General features: G+C 46.4%; 1 protein-coding gene across 1 annotated transcript; it reads right to left on the minus strand.

The window, feature by feature from the left end:
- Positions 1–1,701: 1,701 nt before the first annotated feature.
- On the minus strand, positions 1,702–23,201 carry NPRL2 (NPR2 like, GATOR1 complex subunit). The gene is made up of 12 exons (XM_065407929.1): positions 23,134–23,201; positions 21,543–21,735; positions 20,997–21,088; positions 20,422–20,590; positions 17,546–17,654; positions 16,820–16,956; positions 15,559–15,656; positions 15,220–15,256; positions 14,363–14,456; positions 4,758–4,875; positions 4,046–4,188; positions 1,702–2,439 (listed from the first exon to the last, which is right to left on the minus strand). Exons 2-12 carry the CDS (start codon positions 21,618–21,620, stop codon positions 2,372–2,374), a joined length of 1,143 nt encoding a protein of 380 aa, XP_065264001.1. The 5' UTR covers positions 21,621–21,735; positions 23,134–23,201; the 3' UTR covers positions 1,702–2,371.
- Positions 23,202–23,362: the final 161 nt, after the last annotated feature.

Consider the following 23,362-nt stretch of genomic DNA (forward strand, 5'->3'; position numbering starts at 1 on the left):
CGGCCCCGCTCCTACATCAATGGGCACCTGTCCCCCTGGTGCACCAGAGACCCCTGCCCAGTACCACATCCCTGCTCCCCCACCAATGGGCACCAGTCCCCTCACTGCACCGGAGAGCCCCTGCCCTGTACCCTGGCCCTGCACCGATACCAATGGTCACCAGTCCCCCTGCTGCACTGGAGAGGCCCTGTATCCCTGCACTGCTCCCCCCTCATCCACTACCTGTCCCATTGCTCCTGAGAGGTCCTGTCATGTATCCCTGCACTGCTCCTCCACCAACAGGCACCAGAGAGGCCCTGTCCCCATCCCCTGGCACTGCTCCCTCACCAACGGATCCCAGTCCTCTCACTGCACTGGAGAGGCCCTGCCCCTGTACTGCTCCCACGCCAATGGGCGCCTGACAATACCAGGGGGGCACAGGGTGCCCTTGAGGGAGAGATGAACAGCAGGCACCACCTCTTGGTACAGACCCAAGCAGTATTTTTAAAGTTCTGTCCCTGTTAATTTGCAATTTACTGTACTCCCAGTCCTTCCCCTCCCCCCCAACACACACACGCGCACACACACTTCATGCTGGGTTGTTACATTCCATTGTGCCTGTCCAGTGAGGGACTAGCCTGGTCCATTTCCCTCTCTGGTTCCCCTGTCCCAGCCCAGGGCTCCTGCATTCGAGGCCCCCACACTGCACACGAAGGTTAGGAACCATTAAAGTCCTTGTGTGTTAATTATGGTCAAATTCTTTAATCAACAACTGAATCGTGAGTCACCCCCCCTCCCCAATTTTTTGGCTCCCTCCCCAACACACACAGGCTGGGTGGCTCACTGAGATGAGTTAAGGGGGTGGAGGTGGCGCTCCCTCCCCGAGTCCCCTGGTGTCACCAGCCTGAGCCACCCCTGCAGCTTTTTGGCCCGGGCAGCTGCCCCCACTCACCCCACCCCAGTTACAGCCCTGCCCTATAGTGGTTTCAGTCAGCTTCTGCCCCCTTGGGGGATTGGGTCCTGCTCAGCACTCCCCACAGTGGCAGCTCCTTAGCTGTGGTGCTGTCTGGGCCTGGCTCTCCGCTCCGGGTGCTGCAACCACCGGTTTTGCCGTGCCCCCTGACTGGACCAAATTTGTGTGAGTGGAGTTGTGGAGTGGGGGTATGGTGCCAATCACTCAAATTTGGCCTACCTGGGCTCCTGTCATCATGACGGCTGGGCCAAACCTATCCTATCCTATCTCCTAGAACTGGAAGGGACCTTGAAGGTCATCAAGTCCAGCCCCCTGCCTTCACTAGCAGGACCAAGTACTGATTTTGCCCCAGATCCCTAACTGGCCCCCTCAAGGATTGAACTCACAACCCTGGGTTTAGTAGGCCAATGCTCAAACCACTGAACTATCCCTCCCCCCCCCGTGGCTCTAGATGCTGCAGTGCCTGGAGCAGGGAGGTGAGCCCAGCCCGCCCCATGGGACAGGAGTTGCCATGCTACCCTTTGAAGCATTCTGGCAACCCAGTTTTGGGGCCCGACCCACAGGTTGGGAAACTCTGCATTGGACAATGGAGGGTTAACCATTTTCCCTCCCACATACCGCCCCCATAACCAAAGCCAGACTAGTTCTAAGCAATGACCTTTTAGTCCCATTAGAACACCAGCTCACACCCCCCGTTTCCATCCTCCACGAAACTGGAAATTCACCAAAACTTCAAAATGCAATTTGAACAGTTTTATTACGATTCACTCACTCAGCCCCCACCTCCCGTTACCTAACCTGGCTACTCCACTCCTACAGCACCCTCTGCTGCTAGATCCACAGAACAGCAAGCATAGGTGTTTCGTTCCCAGCTGCAATGGGAGATGCTGGGAGGCTGGAGAAGAAATAGTTGGGGCAAAACTATCAGTGCTTCTGAGAGTGGAAAGGAAACCAGCCCCCTTCCCTTTTAACACAAGGACTCAGGTGTTCCACATGTAGATTGTATGTGCAGCAAGGGGACACCCTTCAACAATCCCCAATACAGCAATGACAATGTTTCTATGTGACCTAGCTGGGCAGCAAGAAGGCCGGCACAGACACCATGGAACCGATGATTTCAGTGGCACATGGCAAAAAGCAGCTGGCCAGCACACACTGTTCGCTTTGCACTGAGATGTGGGACCTGTGCTTTGCCATTGTGGAGGAACGCAAAGACATCTGACGTGAGTTCTCTCTCTTTCTCCAAGCAGCATTAGCCTGAAATACACAACATACTCTCCACTAGAGGAACCAAGTCACTTGAAAGAGCCGCAGTCGGGGGTCTCAGTTCCTCTCTGAGATGTGGACAGCTCAGCCATCCTTTTCCAGCGTTCTTTTCTCTGTGGGGCAGGGTGCTGCTGGTACTTCCCCAAGAGAGATTCACTTCCAGCAAACAATGATGTTGGGATCATTCTCCAGTCTCTCATCCAGCTCTCGGTAGCTCATGCCTCAGGAAGAAGCAGAGAACAACAGTGTTAGAACCAGCACATCTATGGAACTAATGTGAGTCCACCCTGCCAACCAAAGTCCCTGTTATCGCTGATGGGGGGAAAGGCAGGCAGAGGGGTGACAACTCAAGACTAGAACGCCTGATTATGTGGAGTTGAGTCCTCAACTCTCATGCTCCAGCCATTGGGTCTTGGTTTGAGCTGAAGAATGGCACAAAATCCAGAATCTGTGGATTCACTGTTGGGTCTCCCAGCTTGGTCACTGGAAAAGTGGGGCTAAAACACAGACCTAGACCAGCCAGATATCACAGTTTGATCCTGGCTATCTCGGCAATTACCATTTCAGTGCTGATGGCCATGTCTGATAAAAGGAAGACTCAATATAGACTGGCACTGTGCCAGCTTTCCCCGTTCTGCTTTGCCAACCTATCTCAACCCTCACCTCTGACACCCGCACTGATTGCAATCTTGCCCACAAAACTCCTCACCTCTGATGCCCATTTCAGTTTTAGCCCTTTCCAGAGAACATCCTCCCTCCCTGGTACGGCCAGTGATCTCAGTGGCTCATGCATCGCTCCCCCTCACCTGTAACTTCCCTATGCCAACCCTTCTCTTAGGCTGTTCCTGAGCAGACACTCCAGCGCCCCAAGCAGTCGAGATGTGGACAGCTATTAATATATGGAGATATACCTATCTCATAGAACTGGAAGGGACCCTGAAAGGTCATCGAGTCCAGCCCCCTGCCTTCACTAGCAGGACCAAGTACTGATTTTGCCCCAGATCCCTAAGTGGCCCCCTCAGGGATTGAATTCACAATCCTGGGTTTAGCAGGCCAATGCTCAAACCACTGAGCTATCCCTCCCATTCGTGCCGGGTGTGGGGCGTATCCACTTTTAAATCCAAATCTCCAGAGGAAAAAAGGTTCATCTAATACCCTTCTGAGGCGCTCAGCTCTCAAATCCCCTCCTACAGCCAGCTCCCTCTCCAAAACACACCTTTCCATTGAGCCTTTCAGCGATCCCCACGAGATTCCTTCTGCATCTCTCTCTAGCATACGGCTGAACTGTTTGTTCTGCATCTGTTCTAGACTTTAAGCTTCTATGAGCTGCATGCAGCACTGCCTTATACAAGCAGCGACCCTACTGTGAACACTCCAATATTTTGCTGTCTAAACAGGATTCAAGAAAGGGCCAGGAAAAAAAAAAAATCAAATGGGTTCTGCTGAAAGGGTCTCCTGAGCCGGAATCTCTTCTGGGGCCCTGAGTTCCCACTGTTAGGTCCCAGCACGGATGGAAAACGGCTCTCAGCTAGGTTTGTTACAAGGTGAAGTTGGGCAACGTCTGCAAGTTATTTCATTTGATCAAGTGGGTTTGTCTGGTGCCTTGCAACTCCTGCAATATTGCTGCAACTCATCCAAATTGCAAGAACAAAATCCCTCCCACAGCAGTACAGAGCCTAATGCAATGACTGCAGCTCATAGATGCTACTGCAATGCAAATTCTAGAGTACCAAATGTTACGGACCTTGAATTAACACCCGCTCCTACTGCTGAGCCATGCTTGGTCTCTCCTCTCTCTCTCACACACACAACGCTAGGTTCCTGTACCTGTTTTACAGCAGATCTCATCGTAGCTGTGGCAGCCTGTGTACAGCCGGGCTGGGTGACTTTTCTCATCCCGCACTATCTTCACGGGATACTTCTGGAGCCGTCGGATGAGGCCCTTCATCAAACCAAACTGGACGAGCTTCCTGCAAGAAGAAGGAATTGCTCTCAGAAGGGCTGCCATCCCAGGAAATCTAGAGTTGGAAGGGTCCGTTCACCAGCCACATGGTCTCAAATGCCTGGGGGGCTCAGCTCCAACCCAGCCTCTCCTCCCACTCGAGCCAAGTCAGAATGCTGAGCAGGTGACCTGCCAGCAGGTTTGGAGGTTACACACCAATCAGGAGGACTTCACCACACGACCCAACAGTTAGGGTTGCTGGGCTGGCAGAAAGTGAACCATAATCTCAGTATGACTCTGAAAAAAGAAGGTGCTAGAGCAAGAAACAGAGTCAGGAGACCTGGGCTCTGCTCCTGCCTCTGCTGCAGCTTCACTGTGTGACCCTGGGTAAGTCACTTTGCTGCTGTGCCTCAGTTTCCCCATCTGTAAAGTTGGGTGAATGATACTGAGGGGGACACCCTAAGCTAGCTCTGCTAATTAGCCATGGGCTTCCCGCATCACTGAGCCATTGGCATACATCTGCGCTTCCACTGGCATGCAGCAATGTCATGGCCTCATCCTCAGAGCTTCCTTCGGAAAGGGGATGCAGCCTCAGACCTTTCATCCACTCTCTGAAGCTGCAGGGTGTAGCGGCAGATGAGGTCTCGCACCGTCGTGCCAGGGCTCAGCCCGCAGTAGAGCTGGAAGACGTCTCTCAGACTGGCTCGCTTGTGACCTGTGGGGAAGAGAGACACCACTGAACAGGGGATAGAGCTAAGGAAGAGATTGTCCTGGAGATTAACAGGGCCTGGCCAATCCCAGTGTGTGTGTGTCTCACTACCATCCCCAAGTTAAATGGTGGTGGAACGGTATTGTGGAAGCAGAGAAAGAACTGACAGGAAGGGGATTGCAATGCATGACAGTTTGTTAGCAAGAGTCGGGCTAACTGTAACCCTAATAAAGCGAGATTTGTAGAAGCGAGGATTGTGTGAGGCGAGTGGGAAAGAACTGTGTGAGAAGTTGTTGCGACCTTGTGTAGATAATATTGTATGTAGACTAGAGTCTAAACAAGCGAGGAAAACAAGATATCAGAATGACCTATGTATAAACAAAATGCAACTGTTGCTCATTATTGTCTGTAACAAAAGGTATAAATGCTTGCTGGAGTTGTTTACCTGTTGAGAGACCTGTTTAGCTCTCTCCCTCTATGCAATTGATAGAGAGAAAATAAAGTATCTGACTTGCTGTACCCAAACAAAAAGTGAGAACTCTGTTATCCTCCGACAATTTGGGGGCTCGTCCGGGATGGCAACGCCTGCAGAGGCACTGGCAGCTGCTACGGATCGTTCCCCTTCGAACCCCATGGCGCCACAATAGAGGTAGGAGACCTTTTGAAATCTCTATTGGGGTGTTGGAGGACTGTCCGTGGGGCCATCAGTCCCTGTTGAGCTCACGCCATCCGAACTTATTGACTGTACAGCAAGATCAGATGCAGAGCGGTTCTGGGGAATTGTTTTGCCGCCCCCAATAAGGTAGTTGTATGTGGCTCTGGGGAACTGTTAGTTTGGCCACCCCCATATGCATAAGAGAGATGCATAGGTATGCACCGGTGCTGAGGGGTTTTTACCGCCTCAAGAGGGGTTGTTACCGCCTCATAGTGTATTGAGTCCGGACATAAGGTATAGATGCATCGTGGTATTTAGAAATAGAGGCCTTGGGGGGGGGGGGGGGGTGCGTATGCACGCGCACACCAGTGTGAACTGAGAGTTACCGGAAGACGCCCAGAGTACTCTGCGAAGTCTTTTGGCTCGTGACCAGAACTACTCTAATGCAAGCCCGGTAACTAGAGGATCTTTTAGGAGATCTGACCCACGGTGGGCTAACTCGGCCTGGCATCGTCCGGCAAGGAAGCTACCTGGGTCTAGGAGTGTGTGAACCCATCTTCCCTCCCCTTTCCTCTCTGTGTGAGCCACTGACAGTCTGATCATCTCGCTGGATGCAAAGAGAGTGAGCGGTGCCGTCTCTCAGAGACTAGCCGACGCTCTTTGCTGAAGGGAGGTGTAGGAGGGTCGTGGCCATCCTCGTTAGTCTCTCCTGTGTGAGTACCCTGTAGGGAGAGATCCTTAGTTTATGTGCCGCTAGCGCGGACAGGGCATCCTCCCTCCCTGTGTGTGTGATTGGAAAATGGGTGGGGGACAGTCTAAGCATTCCCTCTCACCCCCTAAGGGTACGCCATCTTATTTCATGTACATACATTGTGGTCCGACAACCTGCAGGTTTTTAGAGAATTGGAATCATTACACGCATGCAAATCCATCTAAACAATGCCCACTAGAAGGTACCTTCAATCTAGATAAGATCATACATCTCAGAGGAGCTTTTAATCACCAAAAAGCCTCTGACACACAATGGGAGCAATTTGTCTATTGAGGAAAGGAACAGGTTAATTTGAAATTCAGCTAAAGAGAAAGTTGATCTGCGTTCAAGGTCAAGAATCAACGCAGACCAGGCTAAGTACAAAGAAAAACTGCTTTCGGCCCCAGCTGGCTGTGAAAAAAAATATATATATATATATATAGACATAGTCAAACCAAAGGCAATACAAGTTACAGTGCTGAGATTACATTTGCAAAGCTTAACTGTCCAGTGAGATCCAACAGTCTGCCTTTGCGACCCTGGAGCCGGCGTGGTTTGGGGACGCTGAAGAAGCCACAGGCAGCCGGCCTGGACTGGAATCTCTGAAAAGACGCCCCAGGAGACCCCAGGGCGTAAAAGAACTGCCCTCCGAAGAGAGGAAGCAAGTTGGAGATTGCACAGCGCCTTCTCTGAACGTTATTCACAGACGTGGCCAGTCTGGACGTACGTGTGAGAGTATGAAAGTGCGCCTACTCTCAGCCGCAGCAAGTCTGAGAACCGGAGAGGGGTTTAGCATTCCTCTCTCCACCCCGGTTGACCGGGAAGGGTGTCAAGTGGATCTACCCCCAGTCATAGCAGGACTAGGCAATAGAGAAGTTGGAGAAAAGGGAAGAGTTGTGTACTTGATAACTAGAATTGAGCAATTAAGAGCACAGATCATGAACCAGGCAGCAACTCAAACCTACGCCCAGGGCAAGTTGCAAGCCTTGAGACAGGACTTCCAGGCAGAAAAGGAAGCACTGGCTAAGCAAGTACCGGTCCTTCAGGGATTTGTCAGAATTTAACCATTTGTGTTTGCATATGCTGTAACAGCAGTGTGTTTGCCACAAGAGAAAATTGAATAGTTAAACGCCAATGGGCCATGTGTTTTGCCCAGGTGGCAAGCCTCACGAGGGAGGATTCGGGTAGCCTTGTGAGTAAGAATGTTTAAGGGAAGAGACCAGGAAGGGTGGGGGCTAGTTGAGAAGTCCACCCTCCTACCTAAATTGGTAGTGGAACAAGCCGGTGCCCATGGAAGGGACGGTTCAGCGAGAAAAGCACGATCGGGTCCAAGCGGGCAGGCAACAGATAGAGAGATTGGAAAACAGGTTGGAAACTTTGAGGGCATAGTGGAAGGAAAGGAGTAAGTAATTATAAGCATGGGGATTTCAAATCCCCAGGACAATAATTGGAATGGTAAAATCTGAGTTGATTGGGTGTCGTTTTGGAGACAAGCAAGTGATTTAAGGAAAGAGAGTGAGAAGTTAACTCTGTAGTTGCTAGAGAGAATCAAGCAGTGAAATTTGGTAGGAATGTCTGTAAGTAATCCAGGCAAGAGGTTATTTAAGTGGAATTATTCGACTATGAATACGTTAGTCTAATTTGCTGAAGAACACTCCTGCTGTGTACAATCTGTTTTATATAAGTTTGAGATGAATTGGTATTGTTTTAAAATTGCAAAACTGAGAATACTTTTGCCAGACACAGGAAACTAGTGTTGTTTAAGGCATTTAGCATTTAATCCTTAAGGTGACTTAATGCTTTACAAGATTTAAAATGTTTTAATTAAAGACCAAAGGTTGTGGCTGCAGCAGGGTAGTCAAAGCCAGAAGAATAAAAGATTTAAATTTGTTTTTGGGTAACAAAATAGCAGATGAAAGATCTGGTAGAGAGAAAGAAGGACAGTGCCCCTGACTCTGTGTGGTCGAACTGTCTTACTAGGGGTGCATGGAGATTTTGTAAGCACAAAAGAAACAGTTACACTTTGTGTAGAAATTGCTGCTGCTAGTGTTGGGGAAATTGAATTGTGGAGAGGATGTGCATTTTCCCCAGAACATGTGCAGTGTATATTGTAGCAGAGGTAAAAGAAATGCAAACCTACCAAAATAGGTTGTGTTGTCTTTTTCAGTTCACTGTGTGTTTGAAAACAGGAGTTAAAAGTTAATTGTGTCCTTTTTTTTTTTTTAAGTAAGAGTCTTTAAGCTGTGGATAGCTTTGGATCCAGAAGCAAGCCAGAAAGCATCTGTACTAATGCAAATTATCTAACTGATAAGATAGAAGCCACTGAAACCTGGGCTGCCTATGAAACAAATACAAGGAAATATGGGGTAATTCCTCTGTTTTGCCTGAAAAGAAAAAGAATATTTGTATATAAAGGAAATATTTTAAGCAATGACTGACTGCCCAGAAGGGGTAGACCTCTGTTCTTTTGTCTTTCAGATCATCAGAGAAAATGGATGCCAGCTGAACAGCATTCAACGTACCATGCATTTACTGGTACAATAGGAATTATTTTTGTGTTCTTTGTCCTGTCTTGTGGTGTTTGTCTTGTGGCCAGAATTGTTGTGTTTAATATTTTCATAAGACAGTCTAGTTCAAAATTAAATAGAAGGGTTAAATCAAAAAGCAGATACTTGTTTTACTCAACTTGGAATACAAAGTGTTTGGATAAATCAGGAAAATGTGATATACTAAAGTCTAATACATTTGCTTAAGTAAGAAAAAGAAACTTCATTGGCCAGATTTTTTAATTGAAAAATTGTTGTTAAAATTTGCATACCAACAGTCTTTGGAAGCGAGGACATGGAAGGTTAACCCACTCCCCATACTGCACATGGGATCCTTCTGGCTACCTCAGATTTCTAGCCAGAGGGCTGGGGAGGGAGGAAAGCTATTGGACACCAGAGGTTGTACCGAGTGAACTCCTCAAAAGCGGGTGTGCTTGTCCTGGTTTGTTGCTTCAAAGCTCTGTATATAAGTTATTTTACTGGAAGGGTGTATATGGCATACATTGAATAATAAGACTAATGTACTGTATAATGGCAATGTGTGTGTGTTCATTGTTGGGAAAAGGTGTATGAGTGAAGAGTGGAAGTTTCCTTTGTAGGTTAAAAGAAGCCAAGGGGAGAAGGAGAAGGAAAAAGAACAGAACGAGTTAACTGAGAGAAAAAAATACCTAGCAAGCTCAGTCCAAAGATAAGATGCTGACCCCATCCAAGGACACTGCCCACAGCTAAGACTTGGCTGACAGCCAAGAAAAGGGGGGCCTGAATGTGCCCAAGCAACTATGAGATCTGCAAAACACTGCCAGGCATTAATGAAATGTGTTAGGTTTCTTTTCTCACAGATAAAAGAAGTGCTACCCAAAGACCCTAGCAGCCCTGCCATTCATTGAAACAAGGAGACTGAGTCTACGTAAAGTCCATCAATGAAAGACTGCTTTGGCTCCATGCTGGAAAGGCCCTTTCCAAGTCCTGTTAACCACCAACACCGCTGTGAAGTGCCAAGGACTGCCTACCTGGACCCATGCTTCGCACTGGAAAAAGACCCCTCCACCTCGGGAGGACTCTCCGACTGATGATCAGCCTATTTCTCCTTCTAGCTCTGCTGTGCCTTCTGGACAGCAGGGAAAAAAAGACAAGGTGAAGCGCTAGTAACCTCTCCCTTGTCCACTGACAGACCTAATGTGCCTTTGGATTTTTCTGGAAGAAGCAAAACCATTACAGGGTGATGTGCTAGTAACCTCTCACCTGTATGGTGCTGAACCACACTGTTTCAGGAAAAGAGAAGAAGGAACACTTGCTTAATTGAAACCACAAAAAAGTCCAGGGATTCCTGACTACAAAAGACATTAAGAACTGACCCTGGTGAAGAAATAAAGAATTATACACTGGCAGGAAGAAACTTGTGGGACCCATGCTTGGGAATGTGGTATTGACTGGATTTGGGGGTTTATTCTACAGGCTGCGCCCTGTGTTTTGGATAAGTCCTTCAGCATGTATTGCCCTCCCTAACTGGATTTTAAATAAGTACCAAAGGCACCTTGTTGCCATTGCCCCTGCCATCTCCTCCATTACACTATTACCCCTGTAACACATCCAAATACAGACAATGCCATATATTTGATAAAACCAATGGCCAAGGCCTTCACACTTTAGTGATTTATTTAAATATTGTTTGAAAAAAAATATTTTTAAGGTTCAGGATATCCCATATAAGCAAACAATTGAATGGAAAACAAATGGATCAGTGGAGATAGAAATACATGATATCACTACCAGTGAACCCCAAGAATCTGTAATTGCAATTGATGGGTTCTATAGCGAAATAGATATGATGGCTGTTCCTGGAATTTGCACTGTGTTAAATGAGAGGCCCTTATTGTTATTTGGTCACCCAATTAGTGAACAATTAAACGAATACCCAAAGAGTTTGTTTTGCCACTGGAAATTTTACATGCATAGAAATTATTCCAATGACTAATAATGTTACCTGTACCTTATTGCAATACACCCCCTCTTATGCCATTAATATCATGCCTCACGGAAATACATAAAGGTGTTCAACCAACAGATGTGGTATAGTACTACACCAAAGAGAGATGTATTAGGATATCAATGGACTGTGATTAACACTATACTAGGGACTGTTAAATTTTCATTACCCTTATCCAGTTTCCAGATCTCCTCTACATACCCAAATTGTTCAAAGGGGGCTGCCATTAGATTAACACAACAGAGGGCTTGGGTTATTTCCTCTAGAAAGAAGGGAGACTTGACCGGATCCCTTTGGGATGGGGCCAATAGTGCAGCAGCAGTTTGGAATGTTTTTACGAACCAAGAACATGATGAGAAATTGGGGCAACTAGAGAAGGCCACTAGCCTTATTTCTGGAGCACAGCTAACCCAGGTACAGGCTGTAGTTGGTGAGTTACATGTTATTTACACCCTTAGTTCAATGACCCAGAAGTTGCTGACGGAGATGGTATTGAATATCACTGAGGCTGGGAAGGCATTGCAGTGGGATCTAGCATGTTCAGAAATTCAGGATTTCCTGAATCACCAGCTAATGGTCATTCGGAATGATCTAGAGCATCAGGCTTGGCCCACTGCCCTTACAGACACATCAGGAGTACCATCTGATCTGTGGCCATGGAGACATACTTGGAGACTTTCTGGGTGGAAGTGCGGACATTCACAGTGCTCCTTCCAAGCATATGGACCGGTTGGGGGGGCGGGGGCTCCCACATACCGAATCCTGCCGGGTCCATGGGGAGGATGCATGTGGGATTGGGTAATTCACCGAGACATCTGGGAAATTAGACTACCTGGTATGCCCAATCGATTTTTAGTCAGTGCTCCTGGGATTACACCTGACATTTGAATGGGGATAGGGAGTCAATGGACATTTTGGCCGTTAGAACCCCCACAGCTTCAGTGTATCCGTAAACTGAAGCCAGGAGAAGTTGTTACTCTTCATGTCTACGTTTGCTGGGAGGGTAGGGGACAAGGAACTACCCTGACAGGACACTTACTTTTTTAAGCTAATAATAGCTGTGTGTATGTTAAAACCACCACATTGCAAGACATACATTTTAATCTCATTACCACTGCAGGCAATCATATTATTTACTGGCCTGCAGATAGAATTTTGCAAGTAGCCCTTAGGTTCCAGATACCCTTTAATTGAACTAGTTTAGTGCCTGATCAATTTCAGAATTTGCTTTCACTGTTACCAGAGGTTCAGAGAATCTCTGAAATACAAGGGCAAATTTACATGCTTCAAAATATATATTATGTTGAAAAGTATGCCTTTCATACAGCTTATAAAGTGTCTACTTTATGTACTAAGTATGATGTATTGTGCTTTATGACTAAAATTGTACAATAACCCCATCATATTATTGCTATGGGAATGTTATTGCTTGTGTTGCTATTAGTTAGCTTAGGATTATGTTATTGTTGTTGTAAAGGATGTAATAATAGTAATACCTTTCATGTCCATGCTGATCATGCATTGTCATTACATCCAATCAAAACCCCTAAGGTTGAAGCATCCGATACAGAATCGGAATTCCAAGACTTAATGCAAATAGAGTTTTGAAAATGTTTGTTGTACTAGTAGTACAAAAGGGGGGGTTGTGGAAGCAGAGAAAGAACTGACAGGAAGGGGATTGCAATGCATGACAGTTTGTTAGCAAGAGTCAGGCTAACTGTAACCCTAATAACGCGAGATTTGTAGAAGCGAGGATTGTGTGAGGTGAGTGGGAAAGAATTGTGTGAGAAGTTGTTGCGACCTTGTGTAGATAATATTGTATGTAGACTAGAGTCTAAACAAGCGAGGAAAACAAGATATCAGAATGACCTATGTATAAACAAAATGCAACTGTTGCTCATTATTGTCTGTAACAAAAGGTATAAATGCTTGCTGTAATTGTTTACCTGTTGAGAGACCTGTTTAGCTCTCTCCCTCTATGCAACTGATAGAGAGAAAATAAAGTATCTGACTTGCTGTACCCAAACAAAAAGTGAGAACTCTGTTATTCTCCGACAGTATCAACACAGAAATATGGAGCTGCAGCTGGGATATTGCACCAATCAGAAGGAGGGAACGTTGGTCAGGACACACGGCTTATCCCAGACTCTGAGATCGTGACATTCTACCGGAACACGTGGGACTTTACAAGACCCGGTTTAGCATCTCAGCTGAAAGATGGTGTCACCTCGGGTCTGAGTATCAGGACCAAGTCCTGCAATGGGACACATCATTCTCGCCTGGAGAAGTGCTCCCAATGCGGCTTCGCTGTTACCAAGCTCATAGGAAATGGCCACACTGGATCAGAGCCAAGGTCCATCCAGCCCAGCCACCTGTCTCTGACAGCAGCCAGCACCAGCTGAGTCAGAGAGAGATGTAAGAACTCTGCAGTAGTTGATTTGGGATAACGTGGGGGACAGATTAAATATCATCCTGGTCTCTAATAGTTAGAAATTGTCTTAATACCTGAAGCACAGGTTTAATATCCCTTCTAATTGTGTTATCATTAATTATGGTAACTGGCTATTCTTGCCATCCATATCATTTATTCAATCCCTTTTTAAATTCTGTTAAATTCTTGGCCTCTGCAACATCCCGTGGCAATGAATTCCACCATCTAATTACACACGGTGGGAAAATGTATTTTCTTTTTTGAATTTGCTACCTTTTAATTTTATTTGATGTCCCCTTGTTCTTGCGTTACGTCACAAGGAGAATAAAAACTCCTCACCTCCCTTCTCTAGACCATTCATTATTTTATAGACTTCTATCGCGTCCCCTCTTCGTTGTCTCCTTTCTAAGATGATGACCCCAGTTTTTCTATTCTCACTCTTCTCTGAACCCCTCTGATTCTGCAATATCCTTTTGGAGCTGGGTGGCCAGAACTACATACAGCATTTCAGATGAGGCTGCACCACTGCTTTATATAAAAACATTAGAAGAGTCTATTATTCTCCACCCCATTCCTTATGCCTCCAACAATCTGGTTTGCTTTTTTAACTGCAGCTGCCCACTGAGTAGAAGTCTCCATTGATCTGTGTACAATGATGCCCAGGTCCCTTCCTTGAACTGATACAGTTGACTTAGAACCCTGGCAGGCGTGGAAGTAGTTAAAGTTTTCCTTTCCACTGTGCATTACTTTGCATTTATCAACACTCAGTTTCATTTACCATTGTGGTGCCCACTCACCTCGCTTGGTTAGGTCTCTCTGAAGTTCCTCCCAGCCATCCCTGATCTGGACTAACCTAAATAACTTTGTGGCATCTACAACTTTTGCTGCCTCAATACTCAACCCCTTTGTCAGATCATTAACATATTAACACAGGACCTAGTACACAAACTTGAAGGCCCCACTACCAGCCTTTTGTCATGAGCAAACTCGAGGGAGAAAGAGCCAATGCTGAACTTTTGGTTTCCAAGTCCCTAGCAGCTCTCTGGAGGAATCAGATTCTATGACAGCATATCCTGGGCCAGCACAATCTTATCATATCTAGCTCAGTTCAGGCCTTCTATACCTTGCTTGGTGACATAAGAGAGACATTCTTCTTGGAGGCATTTATCATCCACCAGATCCTGGACTTTAGGTGTAGTACAGTATACATTTGAGTACTGGGAAAGAGAGAGAGAGAGAGAGAGAGAGATGAAATTACTATTAACCAGAGGCTGAAGAGTTTTAGCTCTGGGCCTAGGATTTAAGCCAAACAACCCTAGAGACTCCAAGACAAACAATTTGGTGGAGCCAGCCAAGGAGAACCACCTGCAGCACATAACCACTACAGAGCAGAGTAACTGGCATGTGAAAGCACTGTGCTGTCCTAGAAGAATTACCCTCTATAGAGCATAGGGTGCAACTGCACATCAGACGCACAAGATTCTTCCCCTTTCTAAATCTGGCATCGTTAGCCAGTGATTCTGCTCGACCAAATTCTACAGCCACTGCTTCCCCAGGCCTACAGTTCTGCTTATACCCACGTGACTGTTAGTGCAGATGTGTCCTGTATCCAGTCCTCTCCCCAACAGTACCAGAAACCAGGCACTATTAAAAGAATATGGGGAAAAACATAGCAGGTCCCATGTATTCAGATGTCCCAGCTCCAGTCTTACTTCCAAGGACAACAGCAGAGCTGCAGGTCAGTACTAAAGCTTTACAACCCTATTGTGGTTCTTAGTACCAGCCTAGCACTCCCATACTGGTTTTATCCTAGGTCTTCTCCCAAGCAGGGGCTGTCTGTCCACTAGCGAAGTAGTTTTGTGCTGTGCCTAACATGAGGCCAGCAGACTCCTTCCAAGAGAGACCAGATCTCCAGAGGCGAAAGGTCACACGTGTCAGGCTAATAATGGGCTGGAATCTTTTGCTCCTAGCCATACCCACCTGAAGTATAGAGACCAGAGTCACCACCCCATAGTATCTGCAAGACAGACAATGAAACATTAGAAATCACTGATTATAGATTCAAACGCCAGCCTCTTCCCTAGTGAATGCATAGGTTTTATTACTCTCCACTAGCTGCAGGCCGGGTTTTCTGTAGTGGTTCCTCTACAGGGAACTCTGCAGGGAATTTCTTCTAAATTCGGAGTTCCATGTGTCAAGGGGATCGGGACGCAGGGCTAAAGTGAGAACTGGGGACGAGAAGGGTGGGTATATGTATCTGTGTGAGTATTCTGATCAGGGACCCTTCTCCTTCCCGATGCCCTAGTTCTTAGCACTTACAGCAGGTTCTGGATGGCAATTCGCACCAAATTGAGCTCCACATCGGCTTCAGCAGAGATTTTCTGGATGTGTCGAAATCCATCAATGTACGGCAGGATCTAGGGAGACAGCATGAGAGAGCAATCAGACCAAAGAGAGGAAAATCTGCATGCGAGACTCCCTATAGTGACATCAAGGGGAGCGTGCATGTGAGGGAAATCTAGTGTGTCTTCAGATTGATAATGTAATCTATGACCACAAACAATTAAATGCCTCAATCATCATTTGCATGGTTATTGCACGGTGTCACTATGGGGCAGAGTTATCGTGTTTAGGTACCTTAACTGTGCATTGATATGTTTGGATTTCTCTTCAATTAACTTTAGCTCTACGTTTCCTGTGTTTATAATGTTTTGTTTGGGGAAAGTCACAACATCCCTGGAATGTTTTTTACCCTTAAGTGACCGATACATACTCTCAATGATATCTCTGTCTTAAGGTAGCTTTTTTTCCATGAGACAGTGATATGGTTCTATGCACCAGACACATGCACTTCTAACATCCAAGAACTCTTGTATCCAACTGCAAAATCATTTGCACTGGGAGAAGAAAATTATATCATTATAGAACTGAACAAAAAAGGCACAGGCCATCTTGGACCAGATTTTCCAGTAAACATGGTCCATGCACAAAGGGTCAATGAGACCATCAGAAGAGATTTAACATGGACACTAGATACTGTGCTGAATGAGAATACAGTGCAACCTCACTATAAACACATGCACCTCTGTATTCCATCCCTGTTTGGAAGTGTCTGCAACTGGAGCGCAGAGTTCCACACTATTTAACACTTTGTTAACCATCCCTAGTCACTGGATGGACACTTCCCCCTAAAGGACATCTTTGCTTGATTTGGATAGTGTTGGCAACAGCTGCTGCCGTTTATCACATGTTCACTGGGAATGGTTCAGCAGAGGCATACCACTGCAATCAGCAAAGTCTTCTCCACAAAAGGGATCAAGCTCCCCAGTCCTAAGACCCTGGGAAGGCTGGGCTGCTACCCAATAGCATTCTCCTTCCTCTTGTCTCCCAAGTAGAGGATTTATAGGCCCCAGGCAAGGGCTACGGGTTGCTGAGCTGTGGTTAACCCCTTGTTCACTGGACACCAGGTAGCGCAACCGACCCGTCACATCTCCATTCAGCTAACTGAGTTGCTGGGATGGAAGATGACCCCATTAGAATGTCCCCCCTGCTTAGCCCCACCCGGATGAAGCAGACAGACCTGCTGAGTGGTGAGATCCCACTGGGCATTGAAGAAGTCGTCCTTGTCCAGAGTGAAGACGGGCACATCGTACTCCTGCACAATGGGAGGGTCTGGCCGCTGCTCGATCACTTTCAGGTGAATGGTGTTCGACTCATCTAGGAGGAGGAGACGAAAGCACTCAGTTCTGCTAGCAAACACCTTCTGTCTCTCTCAACTTTCCCAACCAAAATCTGCCCTGATATAACAGTGTGAGTACCACCCACCCCATGAACAATGGGAATTGCACCCGCTGCTGAAACCAGGGCAGGATTTGACCCTCAGACGCCAACCTCCCCTTCCATCCTCTGTTACAGCAATCTGGTCAGTATAGAGCAGCTTCCCTTTTGTTCCCAGCAGTAGCCAACTCCGCTGTAATCACAGCCCATTGGCACTCCAGGGATGGCAGAGGCAATAAGGGAGCAGTGCACTCCCCAGCACATCTAACTCCCTTCTCTCCCATGTGCTGCTCCCCCACGAATGTCCCCCGAGCAACACTTCAAATACCACAAAACAAAGCAGCACAAGGGTGAGGTACAGGTGGAGCTGCAAGTCCGACCCCTCACCCCCAAGCTACAAACTTTATATCAGGAGGCTCCTCTGCCTCAGACAGGATCCACTAGTGGGGTGATGCTAAGGGACTCATTGTGAGACTGGGAAGGGACAAAGAAAAAGATTACATTACAGCTGGATGTCCAGCGACCCTACCTATTGGCAAAGTACATTTCCCAGTGGCGTTGAGCTCCTCCAGGAGGATGGTCATTATTGGCACCAGCTTTTGTTTACTCTCTTCATTGGAGATGAAGCCACTTTCCAGCTAGGAGAGAACAGGGTCAGTGTCATTGCCTCTCAGTAGCAGCAAGCCACCTCGCATCTCTCTATAAAGCTGCTGTGGAGCTGTTATGCAGGCGATACAGTAAGGAAACCCCACTGGTATTTTTTCCTTTGTTCTTTTCTTACTTTTAGTCTGATCCTGAAAACCTGTCACTCACCTAATTAATGACAAATCTCTCCTTTACACCATGCTGTGTTATGCAGGATCAAGGGGTGAAATCCTGGCTCCAGTGAAGTCTCAAACTCCCATCGACCTCAATGGATTTCACCTAAGGAATTATTGTTTAGGGCCGTTGTAGAACTGATGAATAAAATTGTTTTTAATTGTTCACTTTATTATTGTAACTTCATAAGTAAAGTTTTATGAATGAAACAACATTCATTCATAAAACTGGTTATCCCAATAACTGGCTAATTGACAAATAAGATGCTTGTTAAGAGCCATAGGGTTCAGCCAGCTGCCCTTGTAAGTTTCACTTTCAATCCAGTTGCTGCTTAAATCACTGAAACTTGCACTGTTTCAACATTGTAACTTCTGCTCACAGTTCGCCATTCATTATACTTGTCTACATTGTAGCTTCTGTTCACTCTTTGCCACTCCTTACACTTGTCCATATTGTAACTCAAACTCCATTTTAAAACGCTCACTCCATTTTGTAAAAGCCTGCTGCAACCTTCATTTTGCAAAACCCTAACGTAATCTTATTAGTTTAGTTTAAATGTGTGAATGAGGTATGGATGGATGATGGAATCAACCTCCAGCGCCAGCCTATCCTAATGAAATAAAGTTCAAACCCCAACGGCTGAAGATGCAAACAACAGCCCTAACAAAGAAAGAAAAGTCCACCCTAAAAAGAAAAGAACAAAGGTACAATAGAAGGAAAATCAAAGCCAGGTCCAAGGCTAAAAGTCACGTCTGCAACTGACAGGTGATCAATCACACCGAACCCAGAGGCAGCGTGACACAGCAAGACCTATAGACTCTGGATTCAAACTAAAAGCCTATAAGAAAGATGAGTGAGATGGAAGACTTTGAGGGGGGTAACGTTCTGCTGCCAACATGGGAGGGCAGACCCAGCCCTTCCTTGTGCCCCGCTTTCCTGGCCAGTTAGCCGCCACAAGGTACGAACCGAAGCTGCAAAAATCAAGCCACGGACTCAAGCTACATTCAGGACTGGTAACTATACAGCAGCTGCAGAACATCTGATGTGTGTGTGTGTGTGTGTATATATAGGTATTAGTTATTGGTCATAAATCAAATTGTGTTATCATAATAAACGTGGCATCTTTGTCTTGTCCCCTGAAACGATCCTGTGTAGTTTTGTCTGCATAACACTGTAAGCAAGCACAGAGGCCTGAAAGGATGTTTTAAAAAAAATTTCTTGCTGTTTTTAACTTGAGAAATATTAAGAGTGTCAAGTCTGGTTTTCCATGGCTTTGTTGGCAGATCTGCGGGAATGATCAGGGATGTTTACCATGGGCTGTTAATACCTTACTTGAAAGTTTAAGCTTCTATTCAAAGTGTTGCTCAGGAAGAAACACAACTGGGTCTCTTGATCCTAAACAACACACATCATCACCCGAACTACAAGCTTCCCTATACAGTCATTATGGTCACCTGCATGATTCTGAAAGTACATAGTTTATACCATTTACTGTTAAAAAGGAAATTTGAAGTCAATGAACTCACACTTAATAGTAACAAACCATCCCCATATTATTTATTACCAATCATTAAAACTGGCTGACTTAAAATAGCCTTATTTTTAACAAAAAGTGGCTGGAATTTCTCCATTATGAGAACTCACTTTCCCAGGAAATGGACCACAGAAAATAGTGAGAAAGAGACACTATCTGACATTTCATTTTGTTTAAATAAACAAACAAAAAGTGAATGGGTATGGCATTATGTGCTTTTTAATTAACCATTGGAACAATTTACCAAGGGTGGTGGTGGATTCTCCCCAACAATTTGTAAATCAATGTTGTCTGTTTTTCTAAAAGCTCTGATTTAGGAATGATTGTGGGAAGTTGTCCGGCCTGTGTTATACAGGAGGTCAGACTAGATGATCATAGCAATCCATTCTGGCCTTGGAATCTATGAATGACAATAAGGCCTTGTCTACACTGCCACTTTACAGCGCTGCAACTTTCTCGCTCAGGGGTGTGAAAAAAACACACCCCTGAGCGCTGCAAGTTACAATGCTGTAAAGTGGCAGTGTAGACAGTGCACCAGCGCTAGGAGTCGCACTCCCAGTGCTGGTAGCTATTCCCCTCATGGGGGTGGGTTTTTTTACAGCGCTGGGAGAGCTGTTTGCTTTCAGGGCAGGCTCGGAGACATAGGTATGAATGTGGCCCTGTCTGAGCATGAATGGGTCATTGGAAAAGGACTGGCTGAGGCCAGCCCCATATCAATGGGAAATCTGAGATGATAATGGAAAACCTAGTCACCAGGATACCGACACCTAGCAACCAACTACCCTGAGGGAGATGGATTTCCCCACCTCACAGAAGGGAAGCTGAGCAGAGACCCCAGCTTGATAGCAAAGGAGTGGAAAGGTTCAATCTAAAAAGATGATCAGACCACATGGCCTACCCTGTGTAGGAAGGGCGAGACCTCTCGGAGGTCTGGCACATCAAAGGCGTTTCTCCTAGAGACTGTTCTAAAGCTGCGGGGTGTAGCACCAATCCTGTGGATCCGTGACAAACAGCATTAGATATTGAATGGGTGCATCAGTGCCAAATCTGACCTCTAAGGTGGTGAGATAGCCAGCCAATTTCTTCACGATGGGTTCCAATGCACAAGTCTTGGCTCTAGCATCACAAACAAAGCCCAGATTGAAGAGCAGAGCGTTCCGGCTGTATTTTTTGTGCTCAATACAAACTGGGCAGCCAATCAGCTTCTTCTCCATAGCGGTCCTATCAAAGAGAAACAGGCACAAGCCGTCAACTGCGATTGTTCTGGAAGCACTGGTCGGAACTCCATAGTGAAAGATTTTGCTTTTAAAATAGACACTCCTTTGTTTTGTATGAAAAATACAATGGATCCTCCCCAAACTTACTGCCCTTACTCCAAGCCCAGAATGAATTTTCTGAGAATTTACAAGTAAACGCATTCATCAGTTTATGAGAGTGAGTCATTTACAAAATTTAGCATCTGTGCCAGGCTTTGTCCTGAATTCTCTTAACAGAAAAACGCAGACTCTTCAAAGTTTCCATGTAGTTAAAAATCATTGACACCTTGTGCACAGACTGTAATTAAATTATTAAAAATGGTGGCTGCTCATTGCTATGATTATACAGTGCAGTTCTAGGTGGTACTCACACTGTGATGAGTTTGTTCTGCAGCTCGGGTTTGGTGATGATGTACACCTGGACTGTGTCAAAGAGCTCTCGGGATATGAAATCCTCCGGGACCTGCATGGCCAAGGAAACAATAATGTATCACTGAAGAGCCAACAGACATAACCCTACAGTCTCATAAGAAACCCGAGCAACAGGCTACAGGCATGACAAGGAGAGTGAGCACCTGTGAAAAGTCACTTTTGTAGAGAGACATAAGATGTCTTGCATCTGAAGAAGTGAGGTTCTTACCCACGAAAGCTTATGCTCCCAATACTTCTGTTAGTCTTAAAGGTGCCACAGGACCCTCTGTTGCTTTTTTACAGATTCAGACTAACACGGCTACCCCTCTGATACAGTATAAAATGTCACAGTTCAGCTGAAGAGACACACAGGGCCTAGCTGCAGGCCCTTGACTGATGGGGCCAGCATTGGCTGGGTGCTGGAGACAGCAGACTGAATTCCCTCAGTTCACTGCCTGTTTGAATACCCAATAGACCCCTGCCCCAAATACTCTGGCATCACTGACCTGGTAGGTTATTTTAGGCCCCAGCGTTGGGTGGAATTCACTGAAGAAGATGCACTCAATTCTGCTGCTGCTGTCCATGGTTACTGCTGCAAGAGATACAACACAGAACTGATGCTTACCAAAAGAGCAATCAAGTGGATTCTCTTTGGATTTCTCTTCCCTTGGTCTTTTCCTCCCTCTCTCACGGAGAACACTAGTGCAATAAAAATAATACAAACCTTACATTAATGCAAATTTTCAAAGCACAAGAGTCATGTGTTCCAAAGTTAAGTTTCAGCAGCTGTAAATCTGGCCTGCGTGACATATACAGACTCTGAAGTTAATGCCGTGTGTGATAATACATATGCATTGGAGGGACAGGTAGTGTACAAAATATCTCAGTCTTTGACACAGCACCAGTGTGGCTTTATGCACTGAATTCCAGTGCAATCACCATACTAGTGGCTGGGCCCTGCCTCATTAACAAAGTCACTGCACATCAAAACAGGCCTTTGCCTCTCCTTCCAATCCAGCAGTTACTTATGTGAAGCAACACTTTAACACACCATACTGCTCACTGGAAGTTAACTGTACATGCAAAATATAAGTTATTCCCTGACTTCTATATGATTAAAACATTAACTTGAAAGGTGACCTGCAAAGGTACACAAAAATGGAACAGAATTACGATATCATAAAAGGCAAGAGTTAAAGATCAGTAACTGCAAGAGAAAGGAGTCTTAGTCAGAATATTTAATTTTTTTTATTCCTCAGGAGCAGGGGCATGGGGTGAATGTTAGGCATGAATATTAAAAAAATCAAAGTTTGCTTCTGTTGGGTATTAAAGTTTAATATGAGCTTTTTGCAAAGATTCACGTTGCAAAGCTCAAACTCGCAAGTTTTATGGACCATGAACACAAAGGTCGAACTGAACTTCATGTTCAAATGCAAATTAATATTCGCAGGACATTTCCCTCCCCCATAGCCACACTTCCTTTGCTCAGTGCTACAGCTGCTAATACCTAAAGCTTCTATAGCACTGATCATCCCAGGATGTCAGTGCATCATCACCCCACTGTACAGAGACAGAAAGCCTGTACAAGAGCATACAGCAAGCTGGTGAAGGTGACTCTGGAGTCCCAGCCCTGTGAACTAGCCACTGAACTCCCTTCCCCACGATGGGGATAGAACCCAGGCGTTCTGGTTCCCAACCCCCTCAGCCCACTAGACCCCTCTCTCATCCCAGAGCTGGGACAGAACCCAGGAGTCCCAGTTTCCAACCCCCTCAACCTCTCTCCCCTCCCAGAGTTGGGACAGAACCCAGGAGTCCTGGCTTCCAGCTCCCCTCCCGCCCAGGCTGAGTGCACACCTGGGGTTCTCAGCTCTGGGTGGCGCAGGGGTGCCCGTGCTCTAGGCATAGGTGAAGGGAGCTGTCCACGTGACGTGCGCTAGACGGGGGCGTAGCAAACAGCCGCTCCCAGGCGACCCTACAATAACACCGGGCACCGGCACCCTTGCTACTCAGCCGCAGACACGAAACCAAGCAAGAACTTACCCCACTTCGCACATGCGCTTACAGCCGCCGCCTGAGCCGGCGCAGGAGCACACTTACCTGAGTTTTTCGAAAGGCGCGTGCGCACGGTAGCAAGGGGTCGCTACCAGCCGGCCGATCCACGCATGCGCACTGAAGGCTCGCCCGGATAGGACTAGAACGCCCCACCTTTTGTCACGTGTTCCTGGAGCATGAAGGCCAAGCCGCCGTGACAGGAGGAGGGGTGGGGGGGTCTTACTGATGATAGACAGCAAATTTCAGCCACTCAGAGGCCCTAGGAGGAGGGTTA

The sequence above is a fragment of the Emys orbicularis genome, chromosome 7 (assembly GCF_028017835.1).
Source record: "Emys orbicularis isolate rEmyOrb1 chromosome 7, rEmyOrb1.hap1, whole genome shotgun sequence".
NCBI lineage: Eukaryota > Metazoa > Chordata > Testudines > Emydidae > Emys > Emys orbicularis.